General features: G+C 36.2%; 2 protein-coding genes across 2 annotated transcripts; both read left to right on the forward strand.

The window, feature by feature from the left end:
• Positions 1 to 433: 433 nt before the first annotated feature.
• LOC112754853 (uncharacterized) lies at positions 434 to 11379 on the forward strand. The gene is made up of 20 exons (XM_025802648.3): positions 434 to 2002; positions 2903 to 3106; positions 3360 to 3464; positions 4271 to 4336; positions 4424 to 4588; positions 4738 to 4812; positions 4903 to 5054; positions 7321 to 7456; positions 7560 to 7629; positions 7835 to 7962; positions 8051 to 8107; positions 8216 to 8401; positions 8530 to 8622; positions 9165 to 9250; positions 9511 to 9577; positions 9667 to 9733; positions 9826 to 9962; positions 10387 to 10478; positions 10574 to 10640; positions 10740 to 11379. Exons 1-20 carry the CDS (start codon positions 773 to 775, stop codon positions 10908 to 10910), a joined length of 3354 nt encoding a protein of 1117 aa, XP_025658433.1. The 5' UTR covers positions 434 to 772; the 3' UTR covers positions 10911 to 11379.
• Positions 11380 to 24024: 12645 nt separating this feature from the next.
• Positions 24025 to 25019, forward strand: LOC112759008 (uncharacterized). Its single transcript, XM_025807812.2, has one exon. The coding sequence runs from the start codon at positions 24057 to 24059 to the stop codon at positions 25017 to 25019; it is 963 nt and encodes a 320-aa protein (XP_025663597.1). The 5' UTR covers positions 24025 to 24056.
• Positions 25020 to 26060: the final 1041 nt, after the last annotated feature.

Raw genomic sequence — 26060 nt, forward strand, 5'->3', positions numbered from 1 at the left:
GGTCGAACTAAATTCACATTTATAATAAAAATTTAAACAATTATATATTAAATATGCATATTTAAAAGCCAACAATTACCAAACTGGAAATAAATCTAATCTAATATAATCTTCTACTCTTCTCCTGCAGAAGATTAAAATTTATTTAAATTAATTTAGATTGGTTGAGTGGTCAATTTATTCGTCTACTTAAATAAATATCGAAAATTTGAATCTCATCTTATATATATAGTAATTTATTTGTCAATAACATACTTTAAATGAAACTCAGATTTACGACAAATTAATTTTTGTCCGTCATACCGAAGAATAACGTGGATAACAAAAAAAAAAAAGTTATTAAAAGCAAAAGAGAAGGGATAAATATGTAAAATCAGACGCGGCTAAACCCTATTGGGGCAACGGTATAAAAGGCGAAGGATAAGCAACTTGAGAAAGAGAGTGCCGGGCGCCCAACCTCCCCGCCATTTAGCATAAAATCCCTAATTACAAAATCCAAACACAAACCCTTCTTCTCTCTCTCTCACACACACACGCACACACATTTACATTCACATTCACATATTCTCTTCTTTCAAGTCTTCCCTCCTCTCCTGCTGCCAACCCAACACTCCAAAACACAAACAGAAGAACTACCTCCCCCACTTTCTGCAACCGCATCCAATAATAATATAATAAATACAAAAACCGAACACAACATAATCCTGTTTCTGTGAGCGGTTCTCTTTGTCTCTGATTTTATTGAATTGAATTTCGATCCAAAATTCAAGCGATGGCGACGGAGCAGCAAGTGGCCTTGATCCTTGGCTCCGACCCGACTCACCTCGAATCCCTAATCCAGACGCTGACGTCAGCCACCACCAACGACCAGCGGGCCCAGGCCGAGTCCCTCTTCAACGCCTGCAGGCAAGCCCAGCCCGACTCCCTCTGCCTGGGCCTTGCCAGCCTCCTGCACTCCTCCCCTAATCCCGAGACCCGCACCGTCTCCGCTGTCCTCCTCCGTCGCCACCTCACCCCCCGAGGCGGTGACGATTCCTCGTCCTTCCTCTGGCCCCGCCTCTCCCCCTCCACCCACTCCACCCTCAAGTCCCTCCTCCTCACCTCCCTCCACCGCGAGCCCGTCACCTCCATCGCCAAGAAACTCTCACATACAGTCGCCGAGCTCGCCTCCGCCCTCCTCCCCGACAACGCCTGGCCTGACCTACTCCCCCTCCTCTTCCAGTGGGTGACATCCGACCAACCCAAGCTCCAGGAGATTTCCCTCCTCATATTCGCCGAGCTTGCAGACTACGTTGGCGAGGCCCTAATTCCTCAATTGACGACCCTCCACGCCGTTTTCCTCCGCTGCCTCGGCCCCTCGTCCACCTCCGATGTCAGAATTGCCGCCCTGGCAGCCAGCATTAATTTCGTGCAGAGGTTGACGAGTTCCTCCGATAGGGACAGGTTCCAGGATTTGCTTCCGCTGATGATGCAGACGCTGACGGAGGCGCTGAATTCCGGTCAGGAGGCTACTGCACAGGAGGCGCTGGAGCTTTTGATTGAGCTTGCTGGTACCGAGCCAAGGTTCCTCCGGCGGCAAATTGTGGAAGTGGTAGGGTCCATGCTGCAGGTTGCTGAGGCTGAGTCCTTGGAGGAGGGGACAAGGCATTTGGCTATTGAATTTGTGGTGACTTTGGCTGAGGCGAGGGAAAGGGCACCGGGGATGATGAGGAAGTTGCCACAGTTTATTAGGAGGCTGTTTGGGGTTCTGATGAATTTGTTGCTTGATGTGGAGGATGATCCTACTTGGCACAGTGCCGAGCTGGAGAATGAGGATGCTGGGGAGACCAGCAATTATGGTTTTGGACAGGAGTGTTTGGATAGGCTGGCTATTTCTTTGGGTGGGAACACGATTGTGCCGGTTGCCTCCGAGCTTCTGCCAGGTTACTTGGCTGCTCCTGAGTGGCAGAAGCACCATGCTGCCCTCATTGCACTTGCGCAAATTGCGGAGGGTTGTTCAAAGGTATGATGCTGGTTCATAGGTGGTTTGCTTAATTTGTTGCATCGATTACCATTAGGATGTTGTTTCTTGGAAACTCTTGAGATGGCTTTTATATTTATAATTGAAATTGTTGATTGACTTGACTTGGAAATTTGGGTAATATTGAGAAGAATTATAGTGTATGTAATGAATATATGTTCAGCTGGAGGCTCAGTAATTGTAGTTTAAGGGTGGGAATCGGTGATGCTATCATATTGCAAAGCATAAGGTTAAAGAATCTTGGGCACATGATATTAAATGTTACACTGATGGATAGGGATGGGGAAAATGAGTAGCACTCAAATGTTCTTTGTGATAAAAAAGGTAGTACTCAAGATTAAAAGGAAGTCCTCATTGTACAATTATAAATGTGCTGATGTTATATTGGGTTGAATGTTCAGCAGTGAGAGACCAACCAGAAAATGGGGTCAGTGCTATGATGATGTTGTGTTAGAGGAGTGAACACGGTAGGCAAAACAGGATTAATAATGAAAAATTTGAAAAAATGTTGGTTCAGACGTTCAGTATCTAGTTTGAAAATTACAAGAACATGGCCTTTGTAATATGTGGAGAATGCCCACATAAAATGAGGATTAGAATTAGACCAATGCTGGAGAAGCAAAATTATGTATTAACTATTGGTTAGATTTTAATTGTTTGGCTATAGACATGGTTTATGATAAGACACAATGTGTTGTCTAATATTTGTAGATGGCTTCACTTAATGGAATGAGCTTGGATTATTGTAATTTTGATTGAATTTTAATGCATTAGTGTCAGTATGGTATCAGTGTGTTTTTCCTGTGCATTGTGTAAATGGCAGCCGTTAAGATGAAAAGAAGAAAGTAATGACTAATTGACTATACTTCTCTATGTGTTCAGGTGATGATAAAGAATTTGGAGCATGTGTTATCAATGGTTTTAAGTTCATTTAGTGATGCTCACCCGCGTGCACGATGGGCAGCTATAAATGCAATTGGTCAATTGTCCACAGATTTGGGGCCAGACTTGCAGACTAAATATCATCACTTAGTGCTGCCAGCGTTAGCTGGTGCCATGGATGATTTTCAAAATCCCCGTGTGCAGGTTTGCCCCTTTTCATAGACCAGATACATTCTCTTGTGGAGTAATGCAAGTTAGGCACTTAGGCTTCTCCATTTTTCACCAAAAGAAATGTGTGAATTTGTTGTATATGACTTTATGTGTTCCATGTTAGGCTAATATGGGATCTATCTATCTTTTGTGTATTTGTATTCCAATTGCACAGTTGTCTTTTGATAATTCATTTGCATGAAAAAAGACATCAATGCTGTCTCCATTTGGTACTTGCATATTGCAGGCTCATGCTGCCTCTGCAGTTCTAAATTTCACTGAGAATTGTACCCCGGAGATCCTAACACCTTACTTAGATGGGATTGTGAGCAAGCTTCTTGTACTCCTGCAGGTATTTTACTGTACATGTTTAGCTGGCAGAAATAGCTTGGAATATTTTAATTTAAAGTCTTAACTTGGAGATTATATGGTGTTTTACCTTGCTAGGCATCTCAATGTGGTCTGAAATAAATTTCACTTTATTGATTGTTTCTGGTTCTCTTTTTAAGCTACAACAGGATCTGCACTTTGCTTTATCTAGTTTTATTTTGTCTCAACTGAATTTCGAATATATTGTATCAGATTGAATGTTGGGTAGCTATCTAGAGAATAACCTTAATACTGTAGAGATAAGTACGTGAATTAGAAAGTGAACACACCAGACGAAAGAGAATTAGGAACGTGTACTTAGAGACAAGTTGGGGTAGTACCTACTATGAAAGATGGTAGTCTTTTTCTTAAGGTGATTACATCATTTATTGAAAATACATGCATAAGGCATGGGAAGGGAAGTTGATCAGATTCGGTAAACAATTAGATTTAGACATGTTTTATGATAGGACATTATGATGTTCTTTGATTCCGGTACTAGAGTCCTACCTAGTGAGGAAGACTTGTTACTTTATGATGACACTGGTTAGTGTAAGCCTTAGGTTTGTCAGTTTATTAATTTTTCCTTTCATAATTACGTGTTTTTAATAAAAATCCTTTTGTAAATTATATGTGCCCCTTGTATATATTATCAGTATATTTGATCCATTGTTGTTAAGGTTTCATAATTCTGAAATGTTTTATGGTACCTGTTTATATGTTTTACATTTAAGATGGTATCTATGGAGCTTTATGGTATATTTTTTTCATCTGTGACTTTTGTTCTAGAATGGGAAGCAAATGGTTCAAGAAGCGGCTTTGACAGCTTTAGCTTCAGTTGCTGATTCGTCACAGGTGATTTATGCTGTCAATCCTGCCCAACATAATTACAACATTTTCAACTTCTGTGCTTAAATAAATTAAAAATACTTGTGTCAACAGGAGCAATTTCAGAAGTATTATGATGCTGTGATTCCTTACTTAAAGGCTATTTTGATGAATGCAAATGATAAATCTAATCGAATGCTTCGTGCCAAAGCAATGGAGTGCATTAGTTTAGTAGGAATGGCTGTTGGAAAGGAGAAGTTCAGGGATGATGCCAAACAGGTGATTTTTAATTTTGTTCATTGCATTCTTGTGTTCCTTGTTCTTTTCTCTGTACTGCTACTGGTTGTAAAGTCAAGATTCTATTTTATACGATTATAGATCACCTTTTCTCTGATGATATATGGTTTTTATGCTTTTTCTTTTACTAGGTCATGGATGTATTGATGTCGCTGCAACAATCCCAGTTGGAGGCTGATGATCCGACTTCAAGTTACATGTTACAAGTATGGGCCTTATACAGTTTTGGCATCTACTCTACAATATGCTTATATCAATTAGAACCTAAAATTTTCATTTGCCTTTTGTGCTTTCAGGCATGGGCACGGCTTTGCAAATGCCTTGGGCAGGATTTTCTACCATATATGGGTTTTGTCATGCCTCCTTTGCTACAGTCTGCACAACTTAAGCCAGATGTGACCATTACATCAGCAGATTCTGATACTGAATTCGATAATGATGATGACAGGTTTTCCTTCAGATTTAGTTTTAACTTAAATGTTATAAATGATTGATATTGGCTCCATGGTTTTACATGATATTATATGTTTCTGGAATTAATTCATCCTTCATTTTGCTTTTTTGCAAAGTCCTTTCCACAACCCACGTTTGATAATATTGTTTGAGAGGGAAAGTGAAAGCGGGAGAGTGAAACAAAGAGAGTAGTTTGAAGGGTTCATTTTGAATCGCTAATTGCTGAAGCACTGAATCTGTGCTTATATACCGTCACAATGCCAGAATTCGAAAAAATAATGATTATCCAAAAGCAAATTTACTCACACTGATCAAGTTTTAGTTGTTTGTGGCACTTACAAAAGATTGTTCAATTTTAGTGGATATTAGGTGTGTGAATGTTGGAATTTCCAATGAGATATAGACAGACCTTGTTCCATTGCTGACATGGAGGAGATGAGGTCCGTGATACGATGATGCATGCATTAGTTTTGAATATTCCGGAGTGACACGAGACGTAGCTTCAGAATTCAGATACCAGGCAGAATCTGTAACAACTGATTCAGAGGTGGCTATGGTAGTAGAATAGTGAGGAGCAACAATTGAAGGTATAGGAGTCCTAGAAGGAGCATGTGTGGTGTAGGAGGGAGATTGATTCGGGGGAAATGAAGATGATGTAGTTGCATGATTGAGATATATGCAGAGCTATGATTTGGTAGAAAATTAGTAGTGTAATTAGGAGAGTGAGAAACAATAGACATAAAATGGCATATGTTGGAGGTGGAGGGTAGGAGGGTTGGAAATCCTGATCGAACCTGTGCTAGCAATTAAAGTTGGAATGACCTGGCTTATTGTGGAGCAGACAGGTTGAAGCATCCATTGCGTCCCTGCCACCACCAAAACAACCACCATGACAGCCACCATATTCTCCTCTGGAATTCGTGACAGCTTGAGACGCACTATGTGCCTGAAGCGCTGGTACAAAGGACCTCTGCCCATGGCTTCAGCTTCAGCTTCGTGAGTCATGAAGTGTGCCTCTACCTAAGTCACATAGTAAGGTTCAGATCTAGTGTCTATGGAGGTGATGAAGTTGAGAGCTGTTGTTGAGAGCATCCTTAGGCAACAAAGTTCAGATTCAGATCTAGTGTCTATGGAGGTGTGCCTCTTCCCAAAGTACATACTCCTTGAGATGCGGTTGTTCAGAGCACCCTTTGGTGACACAAATTTTAGAGGATGAAGAGCGCACTAATCGATGAGGCTGAAGTCCTAATTGCTTTTGATTGCCGATAGAACTTGTCGACGGTAGGGAAGATAGTTCCATTCGTTGAGTCGGAGATATTTAGAAGAGGACGTGGTAGAGGAGGTGGAGGAGGAATTATTGGTGACGATATATTTACCAATGGAGGAGCATCCATGCTTTGAAATGTGAAGCTCTTGATACCATAATAATAGTGTTTCAGAAAGAGAGAGAAGAGAGAAAGTGAGATGGAAAGAGACTGAATCAGAGAGAGTAGTGTGAAGTGTTATTTCGAATCACTAACTGCTAAAGCACCAAGTCTGTGCTTATATACATAGAGGGCAATCTTGTTCAGCAAGCTTGTGCAAAGGGTAGAAGAGTCTTTACATGCCTAAGTTAATTAGGGGAATTATGCCTAGCTAACACTTGCTCACTGCCTAACAAATCAACTTAACTGTTTCTAACTCTTCTACTCAGCTCACTGTATTTTATTTGAGTTTCCATATTGCGTGGTTCTTTTAAAATGGTTTAGACTTTAGATCTTTTGAGATAATTTGAGTGTGGCCCATTGCTTCTACTATTAGTTTGTATCTGCATGGCATTATCATTGACAAGAGTTTCACATTTTAGATTCTGCTTATATTTTCATATTTTTCGTTTTGGACTGTTTACTTTGATACTTTCGATGGTTGAATTGTTTTCAACCTTAGTTTGTGGAACACATGGAGGGAAACAGAGCAGCTTAAATTCAGATTGAGTGAAAAGTAAATTTTGATAGGACACTGTCAAGTGTCAAGTATGTGTGATTCATGGGGAGATTTGTTCATTTTAAATAGGACCTAGTAGACTCAAGAGAATCGCTGGCATGCAACCCCCCCACCACGAAAAAATTTAACCATGTATTTTCAGGTCCATTTATCATTGTGGTCAATATCATGAAATATTGGGGAATAAGCACTTGTTCTTAGATAATTTGAGCCAGTTCTAAGAAGAAAGATAAATTGATTATACTGATTGATTTGTTCACCTTCTTGAATATTTGTAGCATCGAAACAATCACTCTTGGGGATAAAAGGATAGGAATTAAGACAAGTGTCCTGGAGGAGAAGGCTACAGCCTGTAACATGCTTTGTTGCTATGCAGATGAGTTGAAGGAAGGATTCTTTCCTTGGATTGAACAGGTTTACTTTCTCTTACATTTTATTGGAACTTTCCATACCCATAATTGCTATTATCATAATTATTGTTTTGGTCAGGGGCTAACTTTGCTTAATTATCTACTAGGTTGCTTTTACATTGGTTCCTCTTCTTAAATTTTACTTCCATGAAGAAGTTAGGAAGGCGGCAGTTTCAGGTAATTTTTTTAGTATCTAAGATCCGAGTGTTACTGCTAGCTTGTTGTCCTTTTTTTTCTTCCTTTTTTATTTTATCATGCCAGTTTCAGCTTCCTGTCTAACCTGAGGGAGAATCTGTAACAGAGTGGTTTTTGTCTTTTTTGGTAGCCCTTATTGAATTCATGTTTTTAATCCCACTTATCCGTTATCATTTTTCCCCGATAGCTATGCCGGAACTGTTATCATCAGCAAAATCAGCTGTAGAAAAAGGGCAAGCACAAGGTCGTGATGAGACCTACATAAAACAGCTGTCTGATTATATAATACCAAATTTGGTGGAGGCTCTACACAAGGTTAATGTCCTCCCGTTGTTCAGGTTATTGATGTGGAATCAGTGGTTTCTTGTGCTTGTATTGATGCATTTTTTCATCTATCTTTCAGGAGCCAGAGGTAGAAATTTGTGCAAGCATGTTGGATGCATTGAATGAATGCATACAGGTCTGTGACATTCATCTATGGTGTCAAATAACTTATATTATTTATGCAGGTTTTCAATTTTCTGTAAGCTGTTTGATCCTCAAGATAGCTTGGACTTTTGTCTGACAGGTCTCTGGACCACATCTAGATGAAAAGCAAGTACGAAGCATTGTTGATGAGATAAAACAAGTCATTACAGCCAGTTCATCAAGAAAACACGAAAGAGCAGAGAGGGCCAAGGAAGAGGACTTTGATGCTGAGGAAAGAGAACTACTCAAAGAAGAAAATGAGCAAGAAGAAGAACTTTTTGATCAAGTATATATTCAAATTATTATTATTATTATTATTATTATTATTATTATTATTATTATTGGCTCATCAGAATAAATATATTTTTCATGTTTGCTTACCTTCCTCTTAAATTGAGTATCATTTTGTTCTAGGTTGGCGATTGCTTGGGCACTTTGATAAAGACATTTAGAGGGTCTTTCTTGCCTTTCTTCGATGAGCTTTCATCGTACCTGACGCCCATGTTTGTAAGTTACTCTCCACTTGCCTCACTTTGTATTTTATGTTGCTGCTGGAATGAGTCCTCGAGTTTAGTTGTTGCCTGAAAGTTCTATGTTGTCATCATTGGTCTTCCATAGTTTCATTGAAGTCTTTCCTTATGGCAGACTACATTCTGAAGCAAAATTTATCATATTGGAAAAATCTTTTTCTGCTTATACTATTAGTACTCTTATTAGCTGTCTCACCTAAATAATGTGGTGCTTAGAAGCATCTTAACAAGTCGTTGGTTCAAATATTTAAAATTATAAGAGTGTAAAGAAATCTGTAAGATTTTGAATTTCTTGTATGCTTAGGTGGAAAATTTATCCCCTTTTTGGTTGGGCTGGGGAGTCATTTTTTTATTTTGGGTTTTTGTTATGAATTACCAGTGAATTTTCTGTAAAATTGTTACCAGCTGCAAGGATAAGTTGCTATATACAACTACTCTAATATTCCTCATGTTTGTGAATACAATATTTACTTTGACTTTCGAACTTAAATTCTATTTTTTATTGCTAATAATAATCAGGGTAAAGATAAAACTTCAGAGGAAAGGAGGATTGCCATTTGTATATTTGACGATGTTGCTGAGCATTGTCGTGAGGCAGCTCTCAAGTAAGAACCCCTTTATTTTTATTATTTTTATGTTTATTGTCTTAATTTTCATGCACAACGCTTATTCTATTCCATTTGTTTTGATTTCTTTCTTTTAACTTTTAATAGCTTGTCTATAGATATGGTTCATGATATATGAATTAATCATATTGTGTGATTTAAGTAGCTAACCCTACCTAGCAGAAAAATACAAAACTGTATTTGAATAATGGTTGTGTTCTATTCTATGTTTTTGAAAGCTCTTTATGTTATGGATACAGGTACTATGATTCCTACCTTCCATTCTTACTTGAGGCTTGCAATGATGAATATCCAGATGTTCGGCAGGTTCTTTTTTTTAACTAGAATTTGTATCTAGGTTTTATTTATTTGAGATAATTGGCTTTCTGATTCCACAAAATCAATTATTTTTCCAGGCAGCTGTTTATGGGGTTGGTGTTTGTGCGGAGTATGGCGGATCTGTTTTCAAACCCCTTGTTGGAGGTTAATTGCTGACCGCCCCCCTCCCTCCCTCTCCAAAATGTAAATATGCGTTTTAGTATATTGTTTTGATCAATTTTTGTGCTCCATTGCAGAGGCGCTCTCAAGGTTAGATGCTGTTATAAGGCATCCGGATGCACTGCATTCTGATAACATAATGGCATATGACAATGCTGTTTCAGCTGTTGGAAAAATATGTCAGTTCCACCGCGATAGCATAAATGCAGCCCAGGTGATTTAAATTTGGTGCTTCAGGCTCCTATTCTTTTGAAGTTCTTGTTATTTGTTGTGCACACATGTTGATTTATAGTATAACGAGGGGTGTCATGTTTCAGCTTTTGCTGAAACTTTGTGACTTTGTTGGGTAAATGATCGCACAATCCCATTGGGTAAATGATCAGCATAATTTTACCAACAATTGATTTTTTTTGGTAGACAATCCCTTTGTTTAGTTATGTTGGACACTAAAAATTTTGCAATTTATAATTCACTGTTTTCAATCTCTTACCATTTGCTCTGGATACTTGGTCCTGAAAGTGTTAGTATAAAATCGTTTCTAAGTTTACTCATTCGTAAATTGCTAGCAGAAAAGTTTAGAGCAGCAATCAGTTGTGCCGTTGGTTTCTAACATCCATTTGATTATTGCTTGGTAGCAGGTTGTTCCTGCCTGGCTAAGTTGCTTGCCTATTAAAGGTGATTTAATCGAGGCCAAGGTTGTGCATGACCAACTTTGTTCAATGGTTGAAAGGTAGAGTTCTAATGCAGAATGCGTTGACTTAGACTGTTTACCTAATATGCTGCCAACTATGTTCTTGGTGGATAAACTATTGCATTCAATTTCAGGTCTGATAGAGAACTCATAGGGCCAAACAATCAATATCTTCCCAAAATAGTTGCGGTTTTTGCCGAGGTACAACCATTCTGCCGACGATACTTGAATGTTACTAGTACTGCTTAGTTCTAGTTCAACTTCCTTTTCATTTCTAATGCATGCATTTTCGTAATGTAGATTCTATGCGCTGGTAACGATCTGGCTACTGAACAAACTTCCAGTAGGATAATCAATTTGTTGAGGCAACTTCAACAAACTTTGCCGCCTCATACCCTCGCTTCGACCTGGTCATCCTTGCAGCCTCAGCAGCAGCTTGCTCTGCAGTCGATCCTATCGATATCAACCTAGTAATATTTGTTTTGTTACCTTTAAAGATGCGCGTGTCTATAGTCATTGGGTATTGCAGTTGTGCCATTTGCGGGTAGCTGCTATGTCAGGTGAGGTCTAATCTGTTCCTTTTAAGCATTAAAGTGTCTTTCTTAGACCAGCAGCTGTGTCTGGTTGGTATGTCTTAGTTGCTGCATCCATATTTGACAATGCAACTCGCCGAGTTGGTTGGATGAGAAGCAAAGTTTTGGGGTTTATTTGTGTACATTTAAGTGTCAGAACTTGGAAGGGATTTTGTGTTTAAGGGATGAACAGCTTGGAACTCGGTCGACTTTGGATGATGGGACGAGGTTCTGTTGCTGAGCCATGCTTGACTCAGGAAAATTTCATAGCATTCTTTCTTTTTTTCGTTTTTCAGTTGTACCAGTTTTGATGAGTCATAAAACATTGTCACAGTTTTGATTAATTTGTATATCTGCTGGTTTCTTTCCTTGCTCTTCTCTTTGCGTTTTCACTTTCTGCTAGTAAAATTTTCACAGTAAGGACTTAAGAAGTGCATCTAATTATATAACCACTTGAAATGAAATATTGATTTTAGATGGTTTCTGTTTGAAATTCAGTTTATGTTCTTGATTGTAATCTTACATGGAAAGATAACAATCGAATTCGAGCATTCTCCCTATGTAATAATGATTTGAGAATTTTAATTGTATAGATTTGTTAGAGAAAAGAATGAAGAATATATGTGCCGTGGAGATTTTTCCTTACTTAATACTAATGAATTTGATTAAAAGATTTTGCATTGTATTTATGTAATAAGAATGTTTGCTTATTAGTTGATACACGATTTATTATTATTATTTTTATCATCTAAATTAAACCCTCAGGGTGTATTGGGTTTGTGACTGTGTCCTGTGATAAGACCAAGGATATGATAACCAATCCGATTAATTAATTGGTTAAAAGACTGGTTCAAATATTTAATGGTTAAATTGGGGTTCAATCTTCAATGTAGTTGAATTGATTTAAATAAATATGTCATAATTAATTAATTTATCAATATGATTTTCTAGAAACAAAAAATTACTAATTCAATATCAGTAAAATCTAAAACTCGACATTTCTATGTATCAAATTAAGAATGTCATAAACCATAATATAGCAGCAACAATGGCAAAATACTAATTCTTATTGCATAAGCAAAAAAAAGTTTGTAGAAATATTTGGAGGGAGGGATGGTGATAGCAAAAATTCAGTGTGAAGGAACGAAAATTAACCAAAACAATAGAAGAAAAAATTACAAAATCAATTTAAAAAAAAAAACAAAATTTGATACGGGATAATATGTACAATGGCTAAATTTGTAATATGTTAGAATAGCTACTGTGGGCTTCAATTGTATAATCGGCATGCCTTGTAACCTTTATTCACGGTAAGTTTTGATTGAATGGCTAAATATGTTGGCTACTTGTCTCTGAATATGTTGCATCCGCGTTCGAATATTGGCGATGTAATGTCTAAAATTGAGGGCCGATAATCTGTTAACGCCTTCTTCTTCATTCTATTATATGATAACGGTTGAATGAACAAAATGTTTTAAAAGTTTATTTTTTTAAATCCTAAAAATTGAATTTTAGTCTAATTTTTTATGCACCTTTTATATAATTATCCAAATATTTTTATAAAAATTCGAATAAAATAAATAAGTTATTTGTTAAATATAAAAGTCGTTTTTCACTTCTAAAAATATCATATTTTGGTTATTTTTATAATATTTTTAAATTCTTCAAAAATTTATTTATTGTTCGTATTTTTTGAAATTATTTTTGTTATCAATATAAATTATCGGGTGCTATTTGGATGGTTTAAACTAAAGTTGGCTAAAAACGTCTTTAATTTAAAAATATGAGCTTTATAATAGAAAATAAAATGGCATTAGAATTATATTATTCTTGAAGGGATTTATTATTACTTTCGAAACTCGAAAAAGAAATCACTTTCTATTAACTTAGAAAGGCAGCTCTAGTCTATTATCATTTTATTAGAAACCAATAAATCAGAAGTATTTTTGGTGACCATAAATCAGAAGTATAATAATGTAACAGAAATTTAGAAAGGACCTGTTTTATTTTGTTACAGTTACTACACATATAAGTCTTTTTGACTTATAAGTTTTATAAGTTGGACTAAACCCAACAAAAACTACGCTGACCCACAAAAGTGTGTTAACACGCGCATCACGTTTCCAAAGCGCTCTTTCATCATTATGAACGATTTTTCTTCTTCTTCCTCAATGAAAACTACAACTGTCATTTTTTCTTCGCGTTTCTCCTCATCTTTCTCTTCTTCTTTCTTCTTCTCCTTTTTCCGTGTTTCTCCTCCTTTTTCTTCGCATGTTTCATCTTCATCGTCGTGTTTCTCTTCCTTCTTCTTTTGATTTTGCAACATTATGTATTTTTTTCTTCTTATTTGATTTTTTCCTCCTAAAAAGAATTATAAGAATATGAAATAAGAAGATGGAAAAGAAGAAGCAACAGAAGATAAGGAGGAAGAAGAGGAAGAGTTATGAATTATGTATAACTTATCAGAATAACAATACACCCAAATATCTTTGTTTTACACCTAAATATTTTCGTGTTACACCCAAATATCTTCGTTTTACACCCAAATTTGCTGCAAATACAGAAATGAGTTATGCTACGTGTATACTAAAATCAACCACCAAAGTCAGCCACCAGTATAAAATACATACTGGAATACAAATATACATTTAAAATAAATTAAACCACACATGTATTTATACACAAATACATTGGTGGATGATTTTAGTAGCTGATTTTAGTGTACAAATAGCATTTTGGTACAGAAAAATATTTCCTCTAAAGCTGCATTTTTTTTCTTTTTCTTCTTCTTTTTCTTATTTCTTTCTTTCTTTTAGTTAAATGAATGTAAGTTCACCCTCTTTCAAGTAATTTTGCAGCATTATGTGTTTTTTCTTTTTCTTTATTTGATTTTTTTGTTTTTATTCTATTTAAGAGAGTAAAACAAGAAAAAACTTGAGAAGGTAAAATAAAAAGGAAAAGATGAATAAGAAAAAGAAGAAAAAGAAGATGGCGATGATGATGAAAAAAAAAAAGAATCAACAGAAGATGAGGAGGAGGAAGAGAAAGAATTCTAAATTATGCAGAACTTATCAAAATAAAAATACACCTAAAATTTCTTAAAATACACCCAAATATCTTTGTGTTACACCCAAATATCTTTGTTTTACACCCAAATTTGCTGCAAATACAGAAATAAATTATGCTACGTGTACACTAAAATCAACCGCCAAAGTCAGCCACCAGTATAAAATACATACTGGAATACAAATATACATTGAAAATAAATTAAACCACACATGTATTTATACACAAATACATTGGTGGATGATTTTAGTGTACCAATAACATTTTTGTATAGAAAAATATTTCCTTTAATGCTGCATTTTTTTCTTCTTCTTTTTCTTATTTCTTTCTTTCTTATAGTTAAATGAATGTAAGTTCATCCTCTTCTAAGTAATTTTGGAGCATTATGTGTTTCTTCTTCTTCTTTGTTTGATTTTTTTGTTTTTATTCATGTTAAGAGAGTAAAACAAGAAAAAACTTGAGAAGGTAAAACAAAAAGGAAAAAATGAATAAAAAAAAGAAGATGGTGATGATGATGAAAAAAAAAGAGGCAGCAGAAGAAGATAAGGAGGAGAAAGAGGAAGAGTTTTGAATTATGCAGAACTTATCAGAATAAAAATACACCAAAATATCTTCGTTTTACACCCAAATATCTTCGTGTTACACCCAAATATCGTCATTTTACACCCAAATTTGCTGCAAATATAGAAATGAGTTATGTTACGTGTACACTAAAATTAGCCATCAAAGTCAACCACCAGTATAAAATATATACTGGAATACAAATATACATTGAAAATAAATTAAACCACACATGTATTTATACACAAATATATTGGTTGCTGATTTTAGTGTACAAATAGCATTTTTGTACAGAAAAATGTTTCCTTTAATACTGCATTTTTTTCTTCTAAATTAAACCACACCTCAACCACTTAAATTGGATTCAAAATAATAAAAAGAGGAGAAGACTTGTATGAGAAAAATACTTGTATGTGGAGAACAAACTGCTCATAAACACCACAGAGGAATTGTAAAATACACAAAAAATACACCATATTAAAACAAGCATAAACTATAGAATGCAAATACAACTATAAAACCATCATAAAAAAATGACAAAAATCAGATTCATGAATCATCATTAAACAGAAACTAAAACAATCCAACTAAAACAATAAGACAATTCACCCTTAGTGAGATGAAAAGTCATAAACTGTAAATACACCAAAACTTTCCTGAAATACACCCAAATATTCATGATTTATACTCGAACGTCTGATATAAAATGTAGAAAATTCATCAGAACTAGTACATTAGATTCAATTCAAACAAAAAATAATGAACAGCAAATTTCACAGACAAGGTTCATGCATTATTTAGCTACACAATTATAAACTGCTAACTGGATCAAATTCAGATTCAATTATTAACTGGAACTAAACCACACCTTAGGAACTTCATTGGATTCAAATTCGAAATCTACTTCGCTCTAGTTCAGCTGACAATCTGAAGTTGAATCATCCATTATCTTCAAAACGATTTCAGAGCTTTATTTCAGAAACAATGGAAAATGAGAAAAATGAAGAAAGAGAACAGAGAGAGAAACTTATGTAAATGGCGAAGGAGAAGGGAGAGAAAACGCACGAAAGAGATCGAAGAGAGAAGGCAAGAAAATGCAGAAGAAATTCAAAAAAGGAAACGAAATCCTTTCGAAAAAGGAAGCTATATATTCGCGCGTTGATTGATTGAAAAATCTGTTAAAAAAGCGCGTGAAACATACGTGCTATAAGAAGCGCGTTTTAGGGATAAAAAATATTGAGGACTTGTAAAATTTGTATAGTAAAAAAGCTTGTACGTGGAGATTATTTCTATGGATATATTTTCTTTACGATACAATTTATCCAAACTGAAAAGTTGCAATTTTATTTTAAGTTTCTTATGGGACTAATAAATTATGAGAACAGTTTAAAAAATATATATTATGGCCATTATATCATTTTTGTTAACCTTGAATCCTCAAGAGATATTTCCATGTTAACATTACCATGCGTAATTTGTTTAATTTAATAAACTTGTGTCTGTTTCTCCATATCTTCATTATTGTCTGACGTGAGATCCACTATGAAATTTTCATAAAGGCATCCAATAAATATAAAAAGTTATTGCAAATTTCATCATGTAATAATAAAAGAATTGATTGAAGAAACTAATTGTCTTTCTCTATCAATTAAAAAACAAGACAAGGACAATCCCATATGAGGGATTATAATAAACATGAGATTGGTTGAAGAATCTATAAACAAGGAGGAAACAAAGGGTTTCGTTAATGGTGACGAGAGGATAGTGTTACCACCAACAACAAACGCATCACGCATGATATATCGGATAAAAAAATATTATTTACACACTAAAATAAACTATTAGAATTAGTCAACATGTATTTATATATGTGTAATAAGAGTAATATTATATTATTAGTAAATATTATTATTTTTAATTAGCACTCAGCTAATAATAATTTATACTCTATACAAAAAATATATAATTTACACGTATATTTACTTGAGTTTTACATATATGAATTAATATAATTTGTACCTATGAATCAATATAATTTACATTTATGTTTTTTTAAAATTTGTACACATAAATTAGTAAAATAATAATTTAGTATTTGTATTTATCAAATGATGGTCAAAAATATTAAAATTGTTGGCCCCAAAAAATTCTCTACATATAATTTAACTTTTTTTAATATATATTTTATATTTTAATATGTATTTTATCATAATGACTAATTTTAATAATTGATTTTAACGTACATCTAGTATAGTTATATCAAATATATGTGTCATTAAGGGAATCTTGGGTAACCTTAGTTAAGTAGAATGCTAAACTAAATTGGCTAAGGTTCGAAATAAAGTAGTAAAATTTTTAAAATGTATATTTTGCTAAATAAATTTCTTACAAGTAAAAAGAACCGAAATATATATTATAAAGATATGAGTTCGAATTTTTTTCTCTATATAAAAGTGAGTACCGACTAAATTATTATCTATTTTGACCACAAAAAACTCAAACCATTCTTTGTGAGATAGTACGTCCTCTCCATCATCTCCACTGTTAATTGTCCATAATAAAAATTGCTAATTAATACGCAAAGACGAAAGTTGTTAATGGCCTAAAAAAAAAGGCTGAATCTAAGACCACTTTTTAAATTTTTTGAACTTAATCATTAAAATAGGTTAAATCTTAGATGTTATAATATCTATTAAAATAATTATGTAAGAGATCTTTTATTTTTGTCTTCTAAAAATAGAATAAAAGACAAAACAAAGAAGAATAATTTGTACTATCATATTTTAAGTGAAGAATAATTTTCTAGACTAGACTTTTAATATTAAAGTATTATTTCAATTTAACAAAAAAAAAATTTGAATTTTATGACACAAAATAAAAATATAATAAAAAATTTGACATATTTTAATAACTTTTTTTTTAAGTAAATCTCTCTTTGTCTTTTCTCTTAATAGTTTTATTAATGTGTTAGAATGAGAAAATGAGAGAGAATGAAAGAATGAGAGAATTATAGTGGCTCTATGGTATGAACTAGAAGAGAGAATGAGAGAGAGAGAGCAAGTGAGGGGAAACATGGGGTGGGGGAACAATGAGAGGGGTAGCAATAGACAAACGACCAATCACGGAAAGGACCCTAGAATCTGGAACAAGGAAGAGTATCATCGATTGGAGCTAGATTCTTTCTCTGTATTTGTAGACAATCTTCCGGTGGATATATCAAAAAGAAAAATTTCAATCTGTTCAATTGAACAGGCAGGATTATAGACATTTACCTGTCAAGGAAGAACAAGAATGGACAGATATATCTCTTTGCATTTGTGCGGTATACCACAAAGGGAGGAGCGTTGAAGGCTATTGCATAAATGAATAATATGGTGCTGCGGGGGAAAAGAATGTTCGTAGCAGAAGCAAAGTACAGAAGAAGATCCGACGTGAAAGAGACTAAAGGAAAAGAAGTAGAAAGCGTTACAAGACAAAGGGAAGAAGGTAGCCTACAGCAGTAGCATAGGGAGCCAAGAAAGGAAGAAGAGAAGGTGGAAAAGACTCCGAGAGAGCCGGTTGTTAAGGACACAAATAAGAATGGGTGGACCAAGAAAATAGAAATTTCAGTGGCAAAAGATAATGTTGTATGGCTACAAAGGAGTATTGTGGGTGGAACAAAGACGATGATCAATTTTCAGACACTCCGACAAAAGATTCATAATGAATGGCCATGCGTAACGCATGTACGGGAATTGGGCGCCTACAAAGTAATGCTAACGTTTGACACGGTGTCTAGTGCGGAGGAAGCATACACTTTCAGAATGAACAAGCTTTTAAAACTGTTACATATGATATGGAGATGGGATGAGAGTGAGAGGAGTGAGACAAGAAGAATATGGTTAGAATGCTATGGAGTACCGCTGCATGCTTGGTCAACAGAGACTTTTACCAAACTGGGAGATCAATGGGGGGAGGTGGTAAAGTGTGACAACTTAAAATCATGTAACTCGTTTAGTGTTGGACGAGTTATGATTGACACTTGTATGTTCGGTATGATTAATGAGTGGATTCATATCACTATTGGAACGAGCGGATTCGATGTCCTTGTAAAAGAGGCGGGTGGAGAGGTGTATGGAGAAGAATGCTTTCCGGACCTGAAGGTCGACGAAGAAGCTGGTCGCGTAGTGGTAAGGGAAGATAAGCAGCAGGATAATGGAAGAGACGAAGTTAGTAGCGGAGCAGAGCCAATGGCAGTCAGTAGGGATCCGGCAGAGTCGGGATTCTACCGTATTAATTAAATGAATGGAATTTCCAAAATTCAAATAGCAATTATGTGAGTAGTAATGATGCCCTAATTAAGGGAAAGGAAAATTTCAAGGCGTCAGTTGCAAATCAAACAGACGATGACTTGGATTGCACGTTATCATATAATTACGAGGAGATTGGAAGATATTATTCCTTTTTTGGTCAGGAAAAAAGGCATTCAAAATTCAAGGGGAGAGTTATTAACGGGCTAAAAACAAAAAGGCCCAACAAATTAAAACATGATGGTGGCAAAAATAAGAAGACCAAGGCCCAAAGGAAGGAGGTTGGCCTTGTGTTATCAGATCCGGGTAGGGCTGACCCGGTTCCAGAGACAGCGACCCGGTTTGGTGTAAGTGCGAAGAACCCAGCGCATCCACTAGCAGTTGCATGACGCCAGCAGAGAGAAGATGAAGAGAACCTGGGCAAGCGTGCGGGCATCCAAATTGAGCACGGCGTAGTGCAAGGAACCGTTGGAGAAGCAACGCGCGAGGGACGACCTGCAGTGGTGGACGAGGAGGACGGACTAAGAGGCAGCCATGAGGAGTGCGAACAGGCTGTGACCCGGTTGAACGAGTGCCCTCGGAAACCACCGTCTCCCTTAACCCTTCCAGGACGTCAGCGGAGAGAAGAGGATGCGATACTATGCGGGCTTGCAGTAGTAGCACATCGTGACTGTGGCGAAGTGCCAGGAGACACTGTAGAAGAAGGGAGCCATGGTCAGTATGCCGGTGTCGAGGCGGAGGACGAAGCAAGGTGCGGACATGAGGAGCACGAATAGGATGCAGGAGACGCTACAACTGACCACCAATTAGAAATTACCAATAGGAAGAGCAGTAATTCGGAGCAAGTTGAGATGGAAGGAAGAGGGCTGGTTAGAGAAGTACATATGTTATATGAAGGTACAATTGAAATGACAAAAATGGGTGCACAAGAAGAAGGAAATGCAACCGGTGATACAGAAGAGGCAGGAAGTTCATGGTAGGGGAAGTCGTGGGTCTGGGAGAAGATTTTGGGATTGGGAAAGCAAGAGAACCTGAGGACCAAGTAGTGGAAGAGTTTGGCTCAGAGGTGGATATACACGAAGACACAGCGATGTGCAGAGGTAATAAGCAAATGCGGAGTTGGGAGGAGGAAATGGCAGAGAATAAAAAAGCCTGGAAACTGGCGGTCGAAACAGGAGCAATACCATGCAGTGATGAGGAAGACATCATAGCAATCTTTCAGGAGAAAAACGAGGCCATAGCTCTGAAGTGAAGACAGTCAAAACAAAAGGAGAAAACCAGAAGAAGTCGTCCAAAATGCCGTAAGCAGGTGTGTAATAAAGTTTATAAATGATTTTAAACTCTTGGAATGTTAGGGGGTTGAGAGGTGTTGCAAAACTGAACATGATAAAAAAACTTCAAAAATAAGTTTAGATTAGATATGTTGGGGTTGATAGAAACAAAAAAAGAAGTGGTGAACAAATATGATGTAGATAGAATTTGGGGTAATGATAGAGCTTGTTGGGAGTGTGTTACTTCTGTTGGAGCTTTCGGAGGTCTACTATTAATTTGGGATGAATTAGCATTAAATTGATGAATTACTATAAAGGAGATAGGTGGTTATGTGTAGAAGGAGTGATGACCAAAGATAATTTTCACTGTGCAATTTGTCTGGTGTATGGCCCGCATGTGAGAGACGAAAAACTCTTACTGTGGGAGGAATTAAGCTATATTACAGGATTGTGTCAAACTCCATTTTGCTACATAGGAAATTTCAACGAGATTGTGCGTGTAGAGGAAAGAAAAGGGGCGACCAACTTGTCAGCTTCTGCTGAAGATTTCAAAGCATGGCTAAATGATATGGAGTTGGTGGACTTGGCAATCAATGATCGCAAGTATACATGGTTTCGAGGCCAGTCATGCAGTCGTATTGATAGAAGCCTGGTTAGCTTGAAATGGCTAGATGCGTACCCAAATACTCGCCCAAGAGGAGGCCCGCGGGGCTTATTAGATCATTGTCCTCTGATAGTGGAAGATAGAAGAATAGCTCAAGGACCAAGACCGTTCCGAGTTTAAACGCATGGTTCACGCATGAAGGCTTTCTAAAGATGATGAAGGAAGAATGGAGGGGATTGGGAGATGTGCAGTTCTTGGATAAACTGAAAGCGCTGACAAAACCACTGGGTAGATGGCACAAGCAGCACTTTGGAAATATACGTGACAAGATCCAAAGGTTTGAGGACGAGATCAAGAAAGTGGATGATATAGTTAGCAACGGAGTATATGATGTTACAGTAGAAGCAAGAAGAAAGGCATTGGTAAGATGCCGTGAGGTATGGTATGAAAGGCAAGATATACACTGGAAGCAAATGTCTAGGTCTAAGCATGCCAAGGAGATGGATAGGAATACCAGATACTTTCATAATATTGCATCAGCAAGAAGAAGGAATAACCGGATCGAGTCTTTAATGATTAATGGAAGGTTGGTAAGGAATCATGCACGGATTAAGGTTGCTATTAGAGATTTCTACAGGAAGCTATACCACAAGGACGAGTCGCCAAATATCGGTTTTCGAGATGGTTTAGTTAATCGCTTGGAGATGGAGGAAGCTCAAGCACTAGAGGTGTTACCGACGGAGGAGGAAATAAAGGAGGCAGTATGGGACTGTGAATCATCTAAGGCTCTGGGTAGTGATGGATACAATATGAATTTTATAAAAAGATGTTGGGAGGAGATTGGAGTGGAATTCACTAAAGCTATGATGAGCTTCTTTGAGACGGAGAGATTTCCAGCAGACTCCAATATTACTTGGGTAGCGTTGGCTCCGAAGTATGTGGGCGCGAAGGAGATAAAGGACCTAAGACCGATCAGTATGGTAGGCTGCATCTACAAGGTCATATCAAAAGTATTGACAAGAAGAATGAGGAGTGTAATGCTAGGGTTAGTTGGAGAATCACATAGTGCATTTGTCAAGGACAGGCGAATACATGATGGAGCATTAATTGCATGTGAAACTATACAGTGGCTGAAACTGAAGAAGAAGGCATCAGCTATAATCAAATTAGACTTCCAGAAAGCCTATGATAGAGTCAAATGGAATTTTGTTGATATTGTATTGGAAAAAATGGGGTTCGGAAGAAGACGGAGGGCATGGATTACAGAGTGCATTAGATCAGCTTCTATATCTCTAATGGTTAATGGAGCTCCATCAAAACCGCTCAAGATGAAAAGAGGGCTTCGACAAGGTGACCCGTTATCACCTTTTCTATTCGTTCTCGTTGTAGATGTGCTGAACAGGATGATCGGGGAGGCGGTAAGAAATAGGAGAATATCTCCTCTCTTAGTTGGCAGGGACAATATAGAGTTATCCCACCTTCAGTTTGTTGATGACACTATACTGTTCTGCCCACCAAAGGAGGAGACAGTGAGAAATTACAAGAGACTCCTGAGGTGTTTTGAAGTTATGTCGGTTTTGAGCATCAACTTTGACAAGTCTAGGTTGATACTGGTAAATTGTAGTCATGTTCGTGGAGAGATATTTGTCACTTGCAAATCAAGGATCAACATGTTAAACAGAGGATGATTGACGGGTTGGCTATAGAAGTAGGCGATGGTAGACTAATCATATTTTGGGAAGATACATGGCTACAGTTGGGGAAGCTGAAAGACTCCTTTCCAAGACTCTACTTAATTTCAGATAATAAGGGATCTGTGATTGGGGACTGTGGATTTTGGGATGGGATATAGTGGGTTTAGAACTTCCATTGGAGGAGGGAACTCCGTCAATGGGAGACTGACAGTTTGAACTAAATGCTTGAGACATTGCAAGCTGTGAGACTGATAGCAGACACACAAGATAGAGTGGTGTGAAAATTTGATAAGGAAGGCGTTTATACTACTAACTCATTTGTGCAGGTTTTGCAAGTACAGACATTGACAAATGATATTCTCAGCTATAAGTTCACAAACGGAATCTAGAAAGGAATTGTCTCGCCTAGGGTAGAGTTGTTTGCTTGGTTTGTGCTTCTAGGCCGAGTTAATACAAAGGATTGCTTGAGCAGATTAGGCATTATCAAACAAAGTGATAATATTTGTGTTATGTGTAGTAAGGAAATTGAAAATGTACAACATTTGTTTGTTATGTGTGAATATGCTTGGCAGGTGTGGGGCGCATAGATAAGTCATGTGGGTAGTGTTTGGAGCATCCCAGGCTCCGTAAAAGAACATTTTGAGAGCTGGAGGACGATGACTTTGAGAAAAGATGTGCGAAAAATATGGTTAGTGGGATTCTTCTCAGTTATATGGAACATCTGGTTGTATAGAAATGAGGTCATTTTTCAGAACAAGGCAGTGAAAGTGGTAGATTGTGTTGTTAGGACATTTTCTTGCTCAAGAGAGTGGTGCAAAAAGTAACCGATATTGTTGATGGCTATGTCGGAAATAATGTAGAAGTTGCAAAATTTTATTTTATGTTTCTTGTATGCTCCATTGATTGTGTTGAACTTATTTTCCTTCAAAAAAAAAGTTTTATTATTGTGTTACATATTTATCTTTTTTTATGAAAACACAAAAAAATATACTAAAAAACAGTAATAGATTCAGAAAATTTTGTTAATGTAGACAAAATACATATAGGCTTGATCTAGTTCACCTAAATCATAAGTTTCGGAATTTTTGTTTCTGTAGTATAAATTTATTATTATTATTATTATTATTATTATTATTATTATTATTATTAGGTTTAATTATTCTGTTGGTCTCTATAGTTTTGCAAAATTTTTAATTAGGTCCCTATACTTTTTTTCCTTTTAATTGAGTCCCTATACCATATTAAATTTTTTAATTAAGTTCTTATTAACGGTAAAAGTTAAAAAAACGTTTATAAAATATAAATTTACTAATTTACCCTCACCCCTTCTCTTTTTTCTTTCACCCTCACCTCCATCATCTTCTCGCCCTCTTTTTCTGTCTCCACCCTTCTTCTACCAACAAGCTCCCTTCTTTCATGGAAAAAATGGTCATACAACACAATTTGCTATCACTTCACACTTTACACTTCCATTCTGAGACTCCCAATTTGTACTATGACACATTTCATCCCACAATCCACTTCTAGATACCATCATCATCATTATCACTCCCTAAACCAATGATCTCCCGCTACAGCATAGTCCAATCTCACCACCCTAATTTCACAATCTCATACCTGATTGACTCATGTGGTCTCTCTCCAGACACTGCTACTCTTACTTTCCAAAAGCTTCACCTTCAAAGACCAGACTCAGTTCTCACCCTTCTCAGGGAGCATGGTTTCATAGATACCCAGATTTCAAATCTCATCAGAAAACGCCCATTGCTCCTCTTAGCAAACCTAGATATCCTCTTGCCAAAGTTTCAATTTTTTCTCTCCATTGGGATTTCCAATACCAACCTCGCAAGAACCCTAACCGCTGACCCAACCCTTTTGACCCGGAGCTTGGAGAAACAGATCATACCCTCTTACAATTTCCTCAAGAGTGTGTTGATTTCTGATGAAAAGGTTGCAGCTTCATTGAAGCACACATCTTGGGTCTTCCTCGAAGATCACAAGAAGAACCTCGTACCAAACCTCAATCTCCTAAAAGAGATGGATGTTCCTGAATCATGTGTTACGCTGTTACTGACTCATTTTCCGGAGGCATTGATGCAGAAAAAGGAAAACTTTGCAAAGCTTTCTAAGGAGATTAAAGAAATGGGGTTTAATCCAAAAAAGACAACTTTTGTGTTGGCCATTCATGTGTTCTCAGGTGAGGGTAACAAATCCATATATAACCGCTGTTACGAGGTTTATAAGAGGTGGGGTTGGTCAGATGATGACATCCTTATGGCATTCAAGAAGCACCCACATTGTATGATACTTTCAGAGGATAAGATAATGAAGACAATGGATTACTTGGTGAATAAGATGGGTTGGCTTTCAGGGATGATTGTTAGGTGCCCAGTGGTGTTGTTTTTTAGCTTGGAGAAGAGAATTAAACTTAGGTGCTCTGTTGCTAAGGTTTTGTTGATGAAGGGATTGATTAAGAGGAAGTTGAGCTTGTCCACTTTGCCAGTTTCTTGGAGAAGTATGTGATCAAGTATGAGCTGCAGGTGAATCGAGTTTGGGAAGTAGAAGGAAAGGTGGTCAGGGGTGGAATGAGGGGGTGCGGTGGAGGTGGGAGGAATGAAGGTGAGAGAGAGAAGCAGGAGCAGAGGAGGGAGACGAAAAGGTGGAAAAAGAGTAAATGGTTAATTTTGTCTTTCTCAAAATAAAAAAGAGACACAATTTATGAATTTAGAAAAAAATTGAGGAAATATTCAATTTAGGAATGGAATATTCTGTTAAATCAAACGGTTTTGTTACGGTAAGGATCTAATTGAAAAAAAAAATTGGTGTAGGAATTCAATTAAAAGGAAAAAAAGTATAAGGATTTAATTGAAAATTTCGCGAAACTATAGGGACTAACATAGTAATTAAACTTTATTATTATTATTATTATTAAATAAAATGAAATAAAAAACTAAAAGTGTATGATCATGAGTGATGATGAGTGAAACAAACCACTATTACTCTACTAGTACTGGTTGATAGTTTTTTGGGATAGATGAAGAAGATGACATCATTCCCAAGGAAATTTGGTGTTGCTCTTGTATTTGATGATGATGATTGTAATGATGATACTAAAAGTTGTTTTTATTGGTGGACTGATTTTTATTTTACCTATAATTATCCAAATTGAATAAAAACTTTTAAAATTATAAAGGATCAAGAAAGTGAAATCGACTACTTAATTTTATAGTTTGTTTTGGAGAAGTTAATGTATTACAAATTTTATACTATATGCGGTAAAATAATAGTTTTTATAATCGAATCGGTCAAGAATTTATTAATTCAACTGATAAATTATTGGTTAAATTGGTTGATTTGATTTTATATAAATATAAAAATATAAAATAATTAAAAATTAAAAATTAAATTTAAAATACATATTTTTATTAATATTTAAGAATAATTAAGTTTTAAATTCTAAAAATAATTAATATAAAAATAAATATAAAATTTGTTAGTATTATTACAATAATATCTTAATTTAATACCATAAGAGTAACAATTATATGAGTATATTATCCAATT

Source organism: Arachis hypogaea, chromosome 16 (genome assembly GCF_003086295.3).
Source record: "Arachis hypogaea cultivar Tifrunner chromosome 16, arahy.Tifrunner.gnm2.J5K5, whole genome shotgun sequence".
NCBI classification, from domain to species: Eukaryota; Viridiplantae; Streptophyta; class Magnoliopsida; order Fabales; family Fabaceae; genus Arachis; species Arachis hypogaea.